Raw genomic sequence first — 18998 nt, 5'->3', positions numbered from 1 at the left:
GATAATGGTGGTGGTCATATAGAGCAGTTATAGTTATAATTACGTCTAAACTAAAGTTTAACAATTGTTAAAATAATGTATCCTTGTCAACAAAAAGATGCTAAATATCACCTTAGTAATAATAAATCTTCTGTTTTTATTGTTTCTACTCAATTTATTTATCTTAAAAAAAAAAAAAACGCCAAACAATAACAATGCAGCGCTTACCAAGATCTTCAATATATTATTTTTTTAAAGTTTGGAGCCCGATATTGCCGAAACGGCTTAATAAAACATAGTTAAACTATATATATTTGAAATCAGAAAATTCGGCTCTCTTTAACTATGAAGTCATATACAGGGTGTTCCATAAGAAAAAACTGATCATCTGTCAAAATTTGACGTTTCTAAACGAAAAAAAAAATTTGACATCGGATTCAAAAATTTAAAGTACAACCCCAAAAGTTTTGTATTAAATTTTTTTTTTAACTTTTCGCATTACCCCTGTAGGGGGAGGATCAATATATGGGGAAAGACCCTGTACATTTTATTTTTTGGTTAAGTTAACTTATCGAAATTCACAAAAACTTTACTTTTTTAGATTCAAGATCGCAGTTACGCCCTCGAATTCTCAATCGGCCACCCTGTACAATAGTTTCTGTGTAAAATTATAGATGTGATGTTTCGAATATTATCCGTTTTAAGTCCATTTTAATTCAATAATTCATGAGACACGTGATCGCGTTTCTTTACATTAAAAATTAAACCAGAGAAAGCATTTTGCACTACTGGTATCATGTTCTTCAAATTCGAAGCTAGGAAACTATATAAAATTGCTATGATTAAGACTGAAACAAGTGATTCTGTTAATATTTTGTTAAGCTTAAAATCTCAAAATCTTTAGCATTGACATCTCTACATGTTACCGAAGACATCATTGAGAGTAAATAAGAATATCAAGATCGCGAGTTACTTGTATAAAAGGGGCAACTTATTATTATATACGCAAACATTCATTTTTAATTTCACTAATTCTACTGTAATCACCATACCAGGATACAGAGGCAAAGTTTATGAGAATGGTATATGGTATATCTGCTATATATGGTATATCTACATAAGGAGGAGCATATTACAGTACACTAAAAATCTTTACTGAAAAAAAGACGATTTTTCCAAAACAAAATTTATAAAAAGTATGAGGATAATATAATAGTATTTTCAATTTTTGTAAATTTTAAGAAATTAGTTGCTTAATCGATAAGGGACATAGAGGAATCCTTCTAATATGTAGAGCTATTAGTAAGTACATACACTATTAAGCAGTGTAATACTGCTGCCTGAAACTAACACTGCTGCAGTGATATTTATATAATTACTTATACATATATGTTAGGTTTTTTGTTGAGTATCGATTGATTGTTCAACGAATTTATTGTTTTTGTTGTTATACTAGAGAGTGCCTAAGTTAACGAATATGCTACAGTTAAATCAACTAATAACACATAAATATTTGCAATTTCATATTTTTCTATTGTAAGTATACTATACGGTTTCTAAATTGTATCAGTTAACCATGACGACGCAGCATTATACAACAATCAAGTGATACTACACTACTTGTCAATTATAATATTAATAATTTTCAATATATAAAGAATAAATCATGTCGGGATGACTGAATTACACTGACGAAGATTATTTATTATTTACAGAGAATGTGATAAAGTTACTTCACAAAATACTGTTAAGAAAATTATATAAAACTTTAAGAAGTTTTTGATCCGTAAGAGTCAATGTACAGAAAATCTAGCTAGGTATTTTCTCAGAAAATATTCAAATAGAAAGAAGTATTACAAAAATTATTTTAATAAATATTTAAATTGATGCACTTGAACTTCTAGACATACTCATACATATCTCGTACTCTTTCGTAGTAATTCTTCATCTTTACTAACTAAGTGGTAAGTTCTTTAAATGTAATATTAACCATCCGCGTACAATCTTCCTTGGTGGTTCTCAGATAAAAAATCGAGTACTGCTAGATCTGGGGAGCGAGGTGGCCAAAGATGAGGTCCGTTGTTGATAAAACATACAGTGCATCCCAAAAGTTATGTCTAAATTCATTTAAAATTCAAAGGTGTGTTAAAAAAAACACTCGGACCCGTCGATTTTTATTTCAAGTTGCGCATTTTTGTACGTGAAGTTTGTATATATTAATGTTTTCAAATGAAAGCACCTTTTTTATTTCATTTTTGAGTTTCGCGTAGAATTCTACGTATGTTTCATGCATCATGTCCTATACCTAAAGTCAACAGTTATCGAAAAAAAGACGACCAAACATTATTATTGAAGTTCACCTTATCTCTGAGAATTTTTATACAGAGCAAAATTCCATTCATTCGTATTTTTTTATTGTTGGCTGGTGACCGTGTATTTTTATAGAAACTGTATGACAATTGTACGCCAAACAGATATTGTCAAGTGTGAAGTGTACGAGCAAAGTTGCGGTTTTCACAATGGTAAAGTTAACGGAACGAGAAAAAATAGAAATTCTGTGCATGGAATAGTGCGCGGAAGAGTAATAGCTCCCTTTTTTTTGAACAGACTATAATGGGACAAGTGTATCTCAATTTTCTCCAATTTGAATTAGTTCCAGCATTACTAGCTTTATTTCCAAATCCATTGGACCCAGACTATCCTGACGAAAAACTAATTTTCCGGCAAGATGGCGCTCCTCCGCACTATGCTGCCACTGTGCGTACATTTTTGGATGAAACCTTTCCCAATCGGTGAATAGGAAGGAGAGGATCCATCAAATGGCCTGCTAGGTCGCCTGACCTAACACCAGTGGACTTTTTTTGTGGAGATACCTCAAGTCGAAGGTATTTGTTAATAGACCAAATAATCTAGATGACTTGAAAGAGAGAATTCGCAGAGAAGTGCGCGCCATAACTCCGGAAATGATTAAAAATGTGCAACGAGACTTTATAGCAATATCCAAGGCAATGAATGGCAACCATTTTGAACATTTAACTTAATTTTTGTTCTTTTTTTATTTGTTACATGAATCGTCTTTTTTTCGATAACTGTTGACTTTAGGTATAGAACATGATGCATGAAACATACGTAGAATTCCACGCGAAATTCAAAGATGAAATTAAAAAAAAAGTGCTTTCATTTGAAAAAATGAAGTTGATGGTGGTAATTTATTTTTGAGCAACTCTGTATATACAAACTTCACGTACAAAAATGCGCAACTTGAAATAAAAATCGACGGGTCCGAGTGTTTTTTTTTTCGAACACACCTCTGAATTTTAAATAAATTTAGACATAACTTTTGGGATGCACTGTATAAATAGCCATTACGTAGAAGTACGATGGCACGTGTTTGTAGGTCTTACATTCTTGTAGATCATATATCCATAGTTAATTTCCAAATTGTTTCGAGATGTCACGATAACGCACACCTAAACATTATTAAACGACCTGTTTTATTACGAGAATAATTCAAAATTGTCTTCACTTCTCATTCAAATTATATTTATCAAATTCTAAGGCCGCGACGCTGTCATTTCTTACGACATAATTAACATTAAATTGCCAGCGCTCTTGAAAATTTAGTTCTCTAAATGAATGCACATTTGTGTCGCTCCGAGTAAAAAACGAATGGAATTTCCACTATTAAAAACCCCACTTTGAAAAACTTCGCTTCTTCCATCGAGATATATAAAAAAAACATTTCCTTGACATCGGAGTAAAATGAATTCATGGAATTCTACTTTTCATCGAAAGTCGGTCTTTTTAAGATGTTGAACGATGGAAAATATATATGGATAAAATTTGTGTTTTTGTAAAATTCCTATTACTTATGACTGCGATATTCCTGATTTTAATGCTATTTCCTTGATAGATGTTCTTGAATATATCACAAAATATCTCGAAATAGCGACTGGAAATTTTGTGTAATTTTCTTGACAGTAGTTTGTGCTGGTTTCTGATTTCCTGGAAATCGGGTTGCAAATATGTTTGTAGCATGTCTATGAAATAATTTTATCACATTCTCCATAAATATTAAATAAATTTAAGTCCTCGTGTGTGTTAATCATCTCGGCATAATTTATTATTGATAATTTGCAAATGAAAAATAGTGACACTAATGTACCACTTGATGGTTTTCTAACGTCGCACCGTCATAATAGCAAACTGATATAATTTAGAATCCGTATAGGATTCTTACGATAAAAAAAAAAAAATTACATTTGAAATATATAAAAAAACTACTAATTTTCGGACCAGGTATCTTCATGCAAAGTTACTCTTATTTTTAATTTTTAATACGAATAAATTATAAAAATAGGGAGTTTGCGTTTGAAATGTAAATGCCATTTTAGACAGTTTACTAAAATTCATTTATAATCTTTTTTTTTACAATTTCTTAAAAAGTCAATTAAAATTGATTCTTCTCTGCAAGAAATTCGACCAGAATATAATGATAAAGGTTTCCTTTAACCAGCTTCCTTTCCTTCCCAAAAAAGTAATAGTAATTTACCATATAATAATGCAAATGTCATATTTGACATAAAAACTAAAATATTTCAAAAACGGTTAGCCTTAGATATAGGATATTGTATAAAAAATTATTTAGATTCAAATTTAAAATCCAAAAATACCTAATATATAGGGTACTTTTTATTTAAAATAAGAAGTTAATACCTACTTTCGACAACTGGAAGTGTTATCATCTTGAAAATATTTTAGCTGAGTTAGTTACTATTAGTAGCTATAGTTTTGCCATTATCGATAGATGCGATTCCTGGAGACTGACCCTGTATAACTATAGTATTCTTGGTTATAATTAAATTAAGCAAAGATACTAAAATAAATTAAACAACATATCTATATCGAATTCAGAAATTTCGTGATTTTAATGTTTTGAAAATGTTTAAAATTTTATAATTAAAACGAGATTTTAAATTCCGTATAAGATCTGGTTGTTATGCGACGTTTAATTTTCAGCTCCGTCTTGTACAAGTGCCTGCGTGCTAAATTTGAGATAGGTAAATCATAGTTTACCGAAATAATTTTCGAAATTACCACTGGACTATTTTTTTTATCAAAAGATAGTCTAGCTTCATAAGACATGCCCACATGAAAAGTTATAATAAATGTGATTTCAGCCATCCAAGAACAGCTATTATGTATTAATAGAATGAGCTATTATCTAAGGTTCCAAAAACGTAAATTTTATAAATGAATTATATGTTTTACATATGAAATATCTAAATCTGTTGTTTAAAATTTTATAACTGCAAATTTTTAAGTTTCGAACTTCTTTCTTTTGAGAAAATGTAAAAATAAAAATTGAATAATTAATATCCAAAATTTTTCAAAAACAACCCCTTACCAGTAGGGGGATTTTTTAACTGTTTTTTGATTATACGGTAACAAATTAAAAACAAAACATGGGCAATTACTTCCAAATATGAAAAGATGTCAACTCTTACATCAAATAAGAAAAACAAAATGAGTTTAGTTGAATTGGTTACCACGTTATTGGTTCGACAATGCATTAGAAGAAGAAATACTATCGACTGGACTCAACTACTGCCAGATTTATCACCTCCAGACTTTTATCTTTGGGGGCCACCCTCTTTAACAAAAGATTTACAGTACAAAATTGTAAATCAGATCATCCCTGAAGTATTGCAGGATATGCGCTGTTTTGAACGAAACCTGTATTATTGCATAGAGAAGTGGCTATTTGCAGTATTTATTAAGCTAACACGTAAAGAAATTCTTTTTAATTTTTTTTTATAGTAATTTTTGTAAGTATGTGTTGGAGTATGGATTTTTTTGTTGACAAAAAATTTTTTTATGAACACCGGTAGTTTTTGGTTACCCACTAAAACTTTTCCGCTGGATGGTACCAGTTGGTTCCCTGCACTGCAGTCTACTCTGTTGCAGTTATATTGCGCCCCATAGATTTACTCCCACATGTTTAGTTCTGTTGTTTTTAGGAAGTCTACTATTTTGCCTAGTGGTGTACTTATTCTGTTTGGTTAGGGCTTGACTTCTTCCAGTACTGTCGGCCTAGCCTAATTAAAGGCAGAAGCATAAGATGTGAATAGGGGTTTTTTTCCTTTTCCTCATAACCTTTACATAACAATGTACTAATTTTTCAAGTTTATGTATATGTTTCCTCCAGAGTTCATTGCCTATGAGCATCGCTGTTACCTTTCGTAATTATTTCTTGGAGTGGCGCAGTATGTTTTTCCCCTTGGACAGCGAAGAGCGGGCTGCCCAAAATTTGTTTAAAGAGTTCCCGCTCTGGCAGTTGTTCTCAGTAGTTTTTATGCTTAAGTTCCAACCAGTAAGTATCCGATATCCCTTTACCAGGTTTTACCGCCAACACAGAATGTTAGTTCTGGGCCTATGAGTCTGTTGTTGGCTTCCTTAATTACAAGTTGGATTGCCCTTCTTACAACACCATGGTTGCCCTTATTCTGTGATAAGATTATCTCTGGCCTTTTTGGCCTTTGGCTAGGTCCACAAGATGCTCTCAGCAGTTTTGTACAGCCTTTGACTTAGTTTGAAACTGTCCTAAAACGTTTGTTGCTGTCTGGTCTCCTGTAATGATTGAGAAGGTTCAGCGTCCGTTCTCTCATTGGATTAATAGCTTACAGGCAAATATATCTCCTATTATATTTGCCTGTAAGCTGACCTGTTGGCCATCCTCTAGTACCTCCACAGTGTACCATTCTAAGTAGCCGCCTTGTCTAAGCCGGGTAACCTCTATTCCTAGTAGTTTCTTTCCCTCCTTAATTACAAAGTGTTTGTCTAGCTGTGTGACCTTGGTTTTGTAGGTTCTTAGTGCCATACATCCAAAGTCCGGTATATTATCGAATAGGATATTATGTTCAACTTTCAGTCTGATCGTTGCGGTCAGTGTAGTTGACATTACTCCTGCTATTTTAGATACTCTGTTCTTTGTGCATTGTTGAATGTCTGAATAATAGTCGTCTTTTCCGCCGCATGCCCCTATATTGGTGCTGAGTATGTAAGATGGGTCTCACTATAATACATACTGGTGATAGTCCCCATGAGTAGTATAATATAATTGCTAAATATGATAGTTAAAGCTATCATATTTAGCAATATATTTTCACGTCACGCCTATAATAAGCTATAATAAAGTAATTATTTTAAATAAGCTTTTGAAGTTTAAATGAGAAAATCCTAAAAAGTGCTAACTTAAGTATAATCTTAAATAAAATCAAAAGACCTTTCAAACGTCATATTATTTAACTTCCCTTCACATTTGAGATTTAAGGGTTATAGTCACTTCCTCTTAGAGAGTTGTAGACAGGAGGTGATAATTTAGTTTTCTTCATTTTTTGGCCTTGTTCTTGGCACATTAAGCCACGTGTTCCAATATAGGAACTCATTCATAATAGAACAGGTTACTAATAAGGTATATAAACAATTATACTATTGGGTATTAATGAATAAACAAATATACAATTATAATTTTCTGATTATTATTAGGTGTCCCTCTCGTAAATTAAATCGACGGGTCTGAGGGTTTTTTAAAAAAGGTCCGTAGGCCTGTCCGTAACTGGTTCTTTTTCATTTTCGGTGCACCATCCTGTATATTTTTTAAGCAATAATGGTGTAACTCGCTTTGCTAAAGCTAGTCAAAGATTAAGCAGTAGCTAACTTATAGCATAATCAGATTATGGTTCAGTTGGTATATAAAATGTGAAAACATAAACCTTAAAATTGTAGTTTTGGACCATAACGAAAATATGTATTCTGAACAATTTTTAAAAAAGTTTTTTTTTTAAATTGAACATTTACCAAAAAAATTTAAGTGAAATATCTATTATGGATATTATTCACTTATAAATTAGCAATAATGCTATTATGTATTGTAATTACTAAATACATATATGTATATTGTAATGGTCTACTACTTCTAGTTATAATGGTGTATTTACAACAAAAAAAGCAACGCTAGTGATGTAAAAATAGCCCTTAAATGGACTCTTTCTTTCATTTAATGGTATCAATCATTCGGCGTCGTTATGCAAATACATCCATTACCTTTTTTCCTGGGGGCTTTTTTGAAAATAGAAAATTGTTTTTTATATACTTCAAAGATTAATGAATCATTTACCTAGACAAACTTGTTTTTCGACCGTTCTTTGTAGGTACATCGGGACGTTTTTTGAGCCTCTGAGATTTTCGGATTATCCATCTTTCCAGTTGTTCCAAATCCACTTCTTCAAGGACAAATTTTTCCAGGTAGTCTGGATGTGTGCTGAGATATTCACTTACTTGGTCCTCTAAACAAAACAAAAAAATAGTTTAGGGTGTGCATAGTCACGAACTTAATCAATAGAGAATAATAATTATTTTTTAATCAGACACTAAAACCAGGTACTTATTTATTAAATAATTCATTAAAAATTACCCGCTCATGATTATGGTAAGATAAGGTATTTATTATAAGAAAGAAACATTTCAAATATATTAGAAAAAAGTATGATAGCAGTAATATGTAAAATAAAGAAGCGTATATTTGTTTTTCTCAGAGACTGATTAATTGAGATACAAGAAAACTCCAAGATAATAAGAACATATATTTTTGATTATTTGGTTTAACGGATATCACATGGTGCAATAAATTTGATTGACATGGAAATGCTCTCACAACAGATCTGGGCAACCTTTACAAGCATGGCAACAACAGCGATGCCACCTAATGTCTTTTTACTTATTGCGATTTGAGCTTAAGACCAGGTTACATAGCACCCAAACTGAACTCTGAAGATGCATTAGCTTTAATCCAGTCTATTCTGAAACGGAATTGTACAATATTTACGGATGCACAGATGATCTAAAAAAACATTCACACACAGGCAGGTTTACCAGTTCTTGTGCCACAACTAAAGTTAGAATTTGAAGAATGGTATGAAAATGTACAGCATAATATTACTGGCAATCCAAATTAAATAAAATCATAACACACTATGTAGATATACATTTCATAACAGTACATACATTTAGAATAAATATCAAAGTTCTATTCAAACTGAAAATACTAAACTTCAATAATGAAATAATAGTCAAAAAGAGATAGACCAGAAGGTATAGTGGCAAGTAAACAAAATGGCGGATAGCGCAGAGTGCATCAATTAGTATATATATTGGACCTGAACCGAGCCTGCCAATAACCATAAACACTGTATAAAAACAAATAAGTGAAGATGCACTAAAGAATGAAAAATTAAATGATTAGCCTTAGAAGGAAGGATCACAAAGCGAACATCAAGCAAATCAAAATATTTTTCCAGAGGGGCGGAACTCCTCGAACATGGTTTAAAAAAACGCTTAATCAATATAGCTTTAACATCCAGTATTTTAAGAACAAACCAAATTAAGCCTCTATACAAGCATAATAATTTAATATATTTGGTTATTTATAGCCTATTATTCGAAAAGTGGTAACTGCATTCATATTTAATTAACCACATACCTGGTTGATTAAATCCTATACTATGATATACAAGACTCAATTATTAAGCCTATTATCTATCTAATATAAACTTTATCTAATATATGCAGGTAGATTCATCTAGTTATATACATACTTTAATATATTATATACATTTTTTAACATAAGAAGTTGAGTTTCAATATTTAAAATGTCGAATATTTCCAATCTTTAAAACTTGCTATTTTAAGGATAATACTAACTCTTTGTGTGCTAGTGTGCCTGCGGTGAGGACACTTACAAATTAATTTTTACTGGCGGTCCTGGTGTGCTTACAGCGAAGATATCATTGATGACGTATGCGAAAGCGTGTCGCTCCTCTAAATTTAAGCGCCAATAAGAGTCGAGTATTATTTGGACAGTTTGCATATTAATGTTCGCACGTGGTATTGTTGTGGTAACAAGTTTCCCTATTTTTTGGTTGTTAAAGCAGTTTTTGGGACCATGGATGGTAAGATTTGCTTTTATATTAGAAATAAAATATCTAGGATGATATTTATGTTATCGCTAGAATGCAATTTTGAGACAAAGGTATTAGTTTTATAGAAATGGTAATATATGGTGTGCTTAGGGCGGTGACACCAGTCTCTTAGGGAAATAATTTTCTCAAAATTTCATGAGTATTTTTTTAACGGTTTTTTTATAGGATTTTATTTTTATTTACAGACAAATTTTATAACAAGCTTATAAATCTCAACTCCAATGACCTGTATGATTATTTCGAAGAAATTCCTTGTGACAACATTAGCGAGTTAGGAGATGTTAGTGAAGATGAGATTGAAGGAGACGCAGAAATAGTAGGCCCAACGGCAGCGGCGTCGCCAGCAATTGATTTATTTGACATAGAAAATATGCCTATTATATTTGGGAATGATACTTTGTCCCAAGACGCTGATGCTGACTTAGCCGAATGGAGCAGTGAGGATGAGCTACCTTTGTCACTAATACGAGCCCAGGAAATTCGCAAAAAAACTATATGGACTAACTCCAACTCACACTGTGTTCGAAATTTTAAAGAATTTGGAGAAGAAATAGGACCAAACATTCCCACCGATATAGAAACCCCTACCGACATGTTTTTGCATATATTCCCTGAGCATCTGTTAGACCACATAGCTTTTCAAACTAACTTATATGCCTTGCAAAGAAACGGAGGTAATAGTCATACATTTACGCCTACTAATGTAAAGGAAATAAAGGGTTTTATTGCAATAAATTTGATAATGGCCATAAAAAAGCTACCCAGCCACAAGGATTACTGGTCCTCACGATTGGAAATGAGAGATCCATTCATAAGTTCAATAATGTCAAGAGACAGGTTTTCATGGATGTTAGCCAACCTGCACCTAAACGACAACTCTGTACAGCCTGGCCGTGATCACCAAAACTTTGATAAGCTTTACAAATTACGGCCTTTGTTAGATGTATTATCTGATACATATAAAAATGCTTTGAAACCAAGTCAACATCAAGCTATTGATGAGTCGATGATCCGATTCAAGGGACGAAGCTCCCTAAAACAGTATATGCCAAAGAAACCAGTAAAACTCGGCTATAAAGTTTGGATTCGTTCCGAAAATTCAGGATACGTATGTCAATTTCAGATTTACACTGGTAAAATAGGTCAAATGACCGAAAAGTCTCTTGGTGGTAGAGTTGTTAGAGACCTTACGAGAGACTTAGTTAGAAAAGGGTACGAAATATATTTTGACAATTATTTTAATTCGGTCGAGCTGCAAAAACAACTGCAAACTGAGTTGATTTACGCTTGCGGTACCGTCAGAAAAGATCGAAAGAATCTACCAACAGATCTACTAGATGACAAGCAGTTAACAAGGGGTGAATTCGATTGGAGAGTTAGCACTAATGGGTTGACATTTTCGAAATGGATGGATAATAGGCCAGTCCATTTTTAACTAATTATCTGGATCCATGCAAAAATCAATGGGTTTCCCGCAAAAAAAAGATGGTTCCGCCGAAGATGTTACTTGTCCTGAACTAGTAAAGAAATATAATACGCATATGGGATACGTGGATAAGACGGACATGCTAAAAACTCTTTATGAGGTTGACCGAAAGTCGAAAAAGTGGTGGCATAAATTTTTTTTCTATTTTATAGATTTATCCTTAGTAAATACATTCATATTGTATCAAAAAAGAACGGATTCCAATGCGCAACTTTCGCTAAAACTTCAAACTCGACTTTCAGTGGGCCTAGGACTTCTGGGAGCTGAACAAGGTTTACCGAAAAGGGGTCGGCCATCAGCAACGGTGAATCATTTCAAACGTACGGTACCATAAATTCGGTACGACTCTTGTTCCCACATGCCTCTATATGGCAAGCCTGGAAGATGTGCTTTTTGTAGTACCAAGGCGGAACCTCACAAATCAAGATGGCATTGTACAAGGTTGCTGTTGATATTACATTGATAAATAAAGAAACATAGTTAATTATTGTATTTTTTTAGGTGTGATGTTGCCCTGTGTCTTTCAGATAAGAAAAACTGTTTCCGTCAATATCATACCAAATAATTTTTTTATAATCAATGTATTTTTCTAGCAATAAAAAATTAGTTTTTGCCAATTTTTTTTTGTTTATCTGCCTAGTGTCTTTACAGTGAGCACACCTCATTGTAACTAACTCATATGCAAAAAAAAGATTTAATATAAAAAACATTTTAAATAATTTTTAATTACTTGAGCAAAACAAAAATTTTCACCAAAAGTTAAAAAAAAAATCCGGCCTCAAAGAGCTAAGTATCATAAGATTCCTAAATATTTCATAGTAACCAGGTCTAAAATAAATCTTTACTCAATAAGTCACGAAGCTTACCAGTAAAAATACCAAAAGTCATCATCATATAGAACGCTGCTGTAATTCACTGATATCTTTTTGGAAAACGATTTTTATTTTGCTTTTGTAAAAAGGGCTTCGAAAATAGGCTTCAACTTTGACGTCAATTCTTCATTGAAGCTAAAGTTAAGGAATAGAAGTTAGTATTGTTAGTATTTATCCCTGTCAGTATTGCACAATTGCTGCAATACTTAATCAAGATCAAGAACTTGGAAGCGCAATTCGTTTGATTTGACTATCGTTTTCTTCGATTTTTTATATGGTGCATTATCTTGATGAAGTACTTTTCCTTTGGCATTTGAAAATGGTTTTTCTTTATTTTTTTCAATCTAATAACCGTAAGTAATATTTTGTGTAAATTCTAAAATTAAGCTACTGATAAAATTTGACTTTTTAAATTTACAGTCTTACATCTCTTTTTAAACAAGAAACTATTTTATAATATATCTCTAAACAGTACTGTAATATGTATTTAGACGCAATTAACTTATTTACTGTTTTGTAATTTTGGGAAACCTATTCATTAAATTAAAAAATTGACTTAACTTATAGTATCCCTTATTGGAAAAAAAGTAGCTGGCAATGAGTACCATGTCGATATGTTTTTTTTTAAGTAACAGGAAAAATTATGATTTTATTAAAAATTATTTGAAGGAAATCAAAAAGGAAAAATAAATATCGATAAAAATTTTTCAGTTATTGAGAAAGTTTTTTTCTGACTTGTAAAAAACTATTGACAATACCAGAAACTTAATTTTACCTTAGGCCCTAGTGAAAACAGTTTTTTAGAAAAACCATTATAATACGTATCGAAAAACAAATTGCATACTTGAAGTATTCAGGAAAAATTGGATGAAAAAGAGTACTTTATTGATAAGTTTATCTCGATTTAAATATTTAAATACGTACGTTATTAATATAAGTTTTATAAATTTTATTGAAAAAAAGTAGTCTAAAGCCACGCCAATAGAATTATTGTTTTAGATTTTACTACATTGGAAACACTAATAATAACAATAAATTCTTTAATAAATTTAAAGCCTATTATTTCGAAAGTTGTGAGAGCATCTATATTAAATTAAAGCCCTTTCGCTAAAATCTATATTATGACACAAAACCCAATTATTAAGCCTATTGACCCTATCCAATATATTTATTAAACTGGACTGAATATACATTCATATAATGTAATAAATCTTTTGTTCTATTATAATATATTATACATATCTGTATATTTATATTATATAACCTAACTGGATAATGGTTGGTCGATGCAACAAGCGGTAACTCGCTAGGAAAGTGGAAACCGAAGAATAATTAAATTGCCTTTCGGTGGACAGAATTTATACGGCGAATAGAGGTTATTAAATTGCCTTTTCCAATTATATTAAGGGAAATTGTACCCTTTACATATTCTTGTTAGTTGCAGGAGACTAGAAAATTGAACTTAGAGGTTGCGGAGACTTGATTGTTCTTTGACATGCTTTTGGGTAGTTTGGTAACTTTGATTAAAGCCGGACTAATTTAGTGTGGATACTAATTAGTCATAGAAGATTCATTATGCTTTGATATACTATACGGGATGTGATAATATGGTAAACGAATTTAAAAATTCAGGCTAATATTTTAAACAGAGTTGATAGTAATCATTACTTAAATATAAAGAAGGATATGTACACTTTTAAGTTATGCCTTGCCTATGAATTTTTTTTCTTTAAGAGAAAATAAAAAAAGGCTTAAAAAATAAAAGTACCCAGAGTTATTCCACTAATCTTAAAATTACCGTGTAAAATGTAGGCAGAATTGGTAGACTATATTGGGCGATATTGGTGAACTAACTGACGAGGCTTCCTTAGGCACCACACGATTGCCTAAAAGACAAGCTGGCTAATTGGCGAATTTCTTCTGTATAAAATATTTCAAAGAATATAAGATAAATTGCATTAAATGAAGTAAATACAGCATATGGAAGAGGACTGGGTTAAAATAAAGATATATAGTTAGTAAATCTTGATATATTTTCTGATATTTATATATATCATCGCAAAAATAATATTTAAGAAAATGTAATGGATAACAAGCAGTTAAAGTTTTTTTCTATTATTCGTAAAATTGAATTTTTTTCTCCTTATTTAAGTTATGTATCTGGTATCTAGGAAATTGCCTGAAAACGAAAGGCAGAAGGAACTAGTGCGCTGATTAATATAGCTATAGAAGATCTAAAGCAAAAAAGGTGCTACAGAAAACAACATAGCAAATACATTTTGTGTTCGATTGCAGAAAGTAAAAATGATATTTGTTCTCAATCAATTTCTTTAGTTAGGCATTTAAATTTAAAAAAAAGAAACCAGTATGATTATGTTCAATTCTATAATTTTGAAAAAGGCAATAACCAAGAAGTTCTCTGTAATAAGAGAGAAGAAGTAATCTATACTCACTACTATATACTATATACACTGGCCATAAACTAAAGCAAATTCATCTCTGCCTAATGAAAACGGTCTACTTTTTGGAGATCAAAGAAGTATACCTTTTTTGACTAGAATTAAATGCTGTTTTATTATTTTCACTCGCAAATGTGCGTACAGGTAGGTCAAAGAAGTTATGACCATTTTAGTCACTCAATGTTGTTGTATGTGGCGCCATCTAGTGGTAGTGGGAAAATAGATATCATATTCGTGTTCCTCATCCCAAATAATAAGAGTATGCCAAATTTTAGGTTAATTTATCAGTGGATTCCAAAATATTTCAATAAATGTTTGGTAAAAAATTAGTTTTAACACCCTGTAGAACGAAAACCAATAACATTTTGCTAAGCGATATTAAGCTCAAATGGTTTATTTTCATGTCAGGTATCCTATATTAACCTATGTCCAATTAATTACGGGACACCCTGTATAGTATTAGCAGTGCATGAAACTATACAATGTTATTAAAAAAGCCTCTAAGTAAAAAAAAATTGGTAAATTAAAACAAATTCCAGAAACTCTATCAATTCTAATTACTAACAAAATATATCTCATAATATATATCTCAACTAAATAAATCTCAGAAAGCTTTTCGTCGCCCTTTTATTCTCGGTAACCATTAGGAGATGCGTTGTGTGTCAAGTGTAAAATAGGGTTCAAGAGAGAGTAAAAAAAATTCCCTTGAGCAAAGCAACATTAATTTTTTTAACATTTCATTTTCTCAGATTTTACTAACAGCCTAATAAAATCATGAAGTTACGTTGTTAAGATTCCAAAAAACTGAATAAAAAGTACAGAACACAAAAAAGTGAGACATCATACAAGACCTAAATTCAAAACATTGAGTTTTAAATTCAATAAAAGTATTATATTTAGCAGTAGATATGTATATTTATTTTCAAATATCTTAAAAAGAATTTTGTAATTTCAAAATGATATTTTATTGACAATTAAAATTTAAATATTTAATAATATAAAATTATTATTTATAAATATAAAATTAAATTAAAATGTGCAACTCTTTTCGTGTTTATTATTTTATTGTAAACGACTGTTAATATATTGGCATTATTCACAAAACTTATCCTATATTGGCTTTTTAGAGAAGAAAATTGGCAAGTGATACAACAAACCAATATATATTTGACTAAAATATGAATAATATTAAAACAATATCGTGTACATTTAAGTTATGCCTTTGGAAATTTTAATTAATTGTAATATTTGTTTGAATTTCATCTTCGGTTATTACCATATCTTTTGTTTTTATTATTGCTAAGCATGTATGCTGAAAAAATCACCCGCAATCAAAATCTACGAAGAGCATCTGCAAATACTACTTGACGAAAAGTTAATATTAAACATTTCAAAGGAGTGGGTTAATAGTTTACTTGATTACTACCAAAATTGTATACCTTATGTTTGTCTACATAGCAAATATTAATTTATGTAATGACCTTAATGTAATATACGTAAATATTACCAGTATATATAATCGTTTTGATAATTTCTTAGTATATTTGCAATCAGGCTTAAAAAACCTTCGATATAAGTTTTAAGTATGCTTAATGTTCATTTAAGCAAACAAGTGGATGTTTAAACAACTGCATCTATAGGTGTCGGATAGATACCCGAAGTACCTGGCATATCAGGGCTTGGTAAAATAAAGACAGTTACAAGGAAAAGGCGTAACCAAAAACCTATTATGATCATTCTTTTGTAAGGTTTACGGATAATGTAAGATGAGCTTTCCGATAGTTTCTTCAAGGGCAACTGATTCCCAGGATCATTTTCCTATAGTTTGAAATATATTAATTACCTGGAATTATTAAATGGTCTCAAAACGGAAGAGCGGCCTTATTAAATCTGATCCAGATGAATATGCCAATGCATTTATGAATAATCTTTATGACACAATTAAATTATGGATCACAACCTTACAAATATCGAGCCAAAGAATTAAAAATGTGTATGCTACTTCATTTTATCAAAAGATCTAGTCACTGAGCCAACTAATATAAAGGCTAAACACTTCTGTACTAATTACAGCAAAATTTACTGTCCTAATGAAACAAGCGAAAAAAAACTGTATGTAGCTTTTAATAAAGTATGATGGAGGTTCGAAAGAGATCTGAAAGATCATTATCATTAAGTACTGACAATGAGTTTGTTACTGATGCTCTAGATATTTTTATCATATTTCTTTTTTTTTCATGATATTGCAAACAAACTTGCGAAAAAATTAAACAATCATGACATTTCTCTAATCTTTTTAATATAAATGAATTAATTGCTACTCTTAAATCTAATGGTTCTATAGTGATACACTTAGAATAAAGATTTTAAAGATATGCAATAAGAAACTTCTCAAGCCCAAAATTATTTTTATAAATCTCAAAGTTATACCACAGAAGGGGTATTCATCCAAAAATGTTCAAACATTTTGTCTTTGTGACAATATCGAAAGGAGATAATAGACATCTAATTGAAAACTATGAGTGGATCTTTTTAACAAATGCCATTTCTAAGCTACTTGAAAAATAAATTTTATTTGAAATGAATTTGTATCATTTCTCGAAAAATAAAATCTAATTTCAGATAAGCAATGTGAATTTGAGTTTGAACTGGGAATTATTAATAGTAACTATACTCTATTTCAGAAGTGTGTAGAGCAATAAAACCTCATTAGGTATGCAAAAGTGGTACCTGGTGATCCACCAATATTTTATGCCACTACCTTAGTTGGGTATTAGTTTCAATGTAAAATTCTTTCTTTTCGTTGATTGCAGGTAGTGCCACCCGGTTTTGGGTCAATTTATGAGTTTTGCCCATTGTTACCCACTGATAAACATTGAAAACGGTTCGCCAAAGGCGTGCAACTGGGACTTGTTTTTTACCTTATAATTAATGTACTTAAATGCTATTTTATTTTAGAAAGTTACTTTTGTTTAAATGGAATAATATATTTTTTTCACAAATTTATTGAACATAATAAGTAGAGTAAAACAGTTGAAAATGTCACTTTTGGATCTGGCACTTTTTGAACAGTGTATAACAATTTTAAATTATAATAGATTGTAGTCTTCTTCGTCATCTGACGAACTGTCATCACCTCTTGACATTATAATTAAAAGATCGACTGTCTGATCGATGAGGTTGTCAAGATCCCACATTTTGTCCTCTTGCTTAATTACATGCTGGACTGCTTTTCGCTAATTCTCTGGTGTCGCTTCCGTAATGACTTGATCAAACAGTAGCTTAACATCTTTCATTTTAAAAGTCGTGTTTTGTCTTGCTACAAATCCTTTTACCTGCGCCCATATCAGTTCTATAGGATTTAGTTCGCAATGATATGGCGGTAAGCGCAGTACAGTTATATTATATTTTTCGGTTATACTCGTATCTTCCACGGCGTATTTCATGAAACGAGTTTTGTGTAAGTTTGCTATTGCCAGCAGTTCTTTTTTTATCAAATCTGCTTCAAACGCAATACCTTTTGCAGTCAGCCAATCGATAATTTCTTGTTTTCTCCAACTTGAAGTTGGCGTCTTCTCTATTCGCCGTGAATGATAGCTTGCATTATCCATAACCACCACCGAATTAGCCGGAAGAAATTTTATCATTTCACCAAAATAGTCCTCGAAAACGTCTGAGTTCATGTCTTCATGGTAATCTCCTGTGCGAGTCGACTCAAAGGTTAGCAGACCTTCTTTTAAAAATCCCTCTTCGCTTCCAATATGTGTGATTATAAGTCTTTTTCCTTTTCCCGAAGGTACTTTAATACCCGTAGACAGGCCTTCTATGAAAGCTTGGCGAGCACTGGTTATATTTTTGTCTTGCCACATTTTTTGGACTATATAACCTTCGTTAATCCACGTCTCATCAAGATAAAAAACTTTCTTTTGCTCCCTGCGGTACTGCTTGATACTTCTCAAGTATTGTCGTCTCCAACAAACAATTTCGTCGCTCTCCAGTAAAAGTGCTTTGCGGTTATGCTTTTCCCAGGCAAAATCCATATTTTTTAAAGTTTTCCATAAAAGTTTTCTACTTATCAACGGAATACTGTCATCTCGGCCAAGCTCCATTAAAATTTTGTCTAGGGTGGGTATTTCCTTTTTAAAATAAAAAGAGTGAACTT

The 18998-nt window shown here is 31.4% G+C and overlaps 1 protein-coding gene across 2 annotated transcripts in view; it reads right to left on the bottom strand.

The window, feature by feature from the left end:
- The window catches only part of LOC126750267 (probable 3',5'-cyclic phosphodiesterase pde-5), a 149247-nt gene that overhangs the window by 59358 nt on the left and 70891 nt on the right, over positions 1-18998 (bottom strand). For both annotated transcript variants that reach the window (XM_050459827.1, XM_050459826.1), the window contains one exon: positions 8159-8327. In XM_050459827.1, coding sequence (XP_050315784.1) covers positions 8159-8327 — 169 coding nt within the window. The remainder of the gene's footprint in view (positions 1-8158; positions 8328-18998) is intronic.

Source organism: Anthonomus grandis, chromosome 2 (assembly GCF_022605725.1).
Source record: "Anthonomus grandis grandis chromosome 2, icAntGran1.3, whole genome shotgun sequence".
NCBI lineage: Eukaryota > Metazoa > Arthropoda > Insecta > Coleoptera > Curculionidae > Anthonomus > Anthonomus grandis.
Note: the sequence above shows the minus strand (reverse complement) of the source record. Positions and strands in the feature narration are given on the sequence as shown.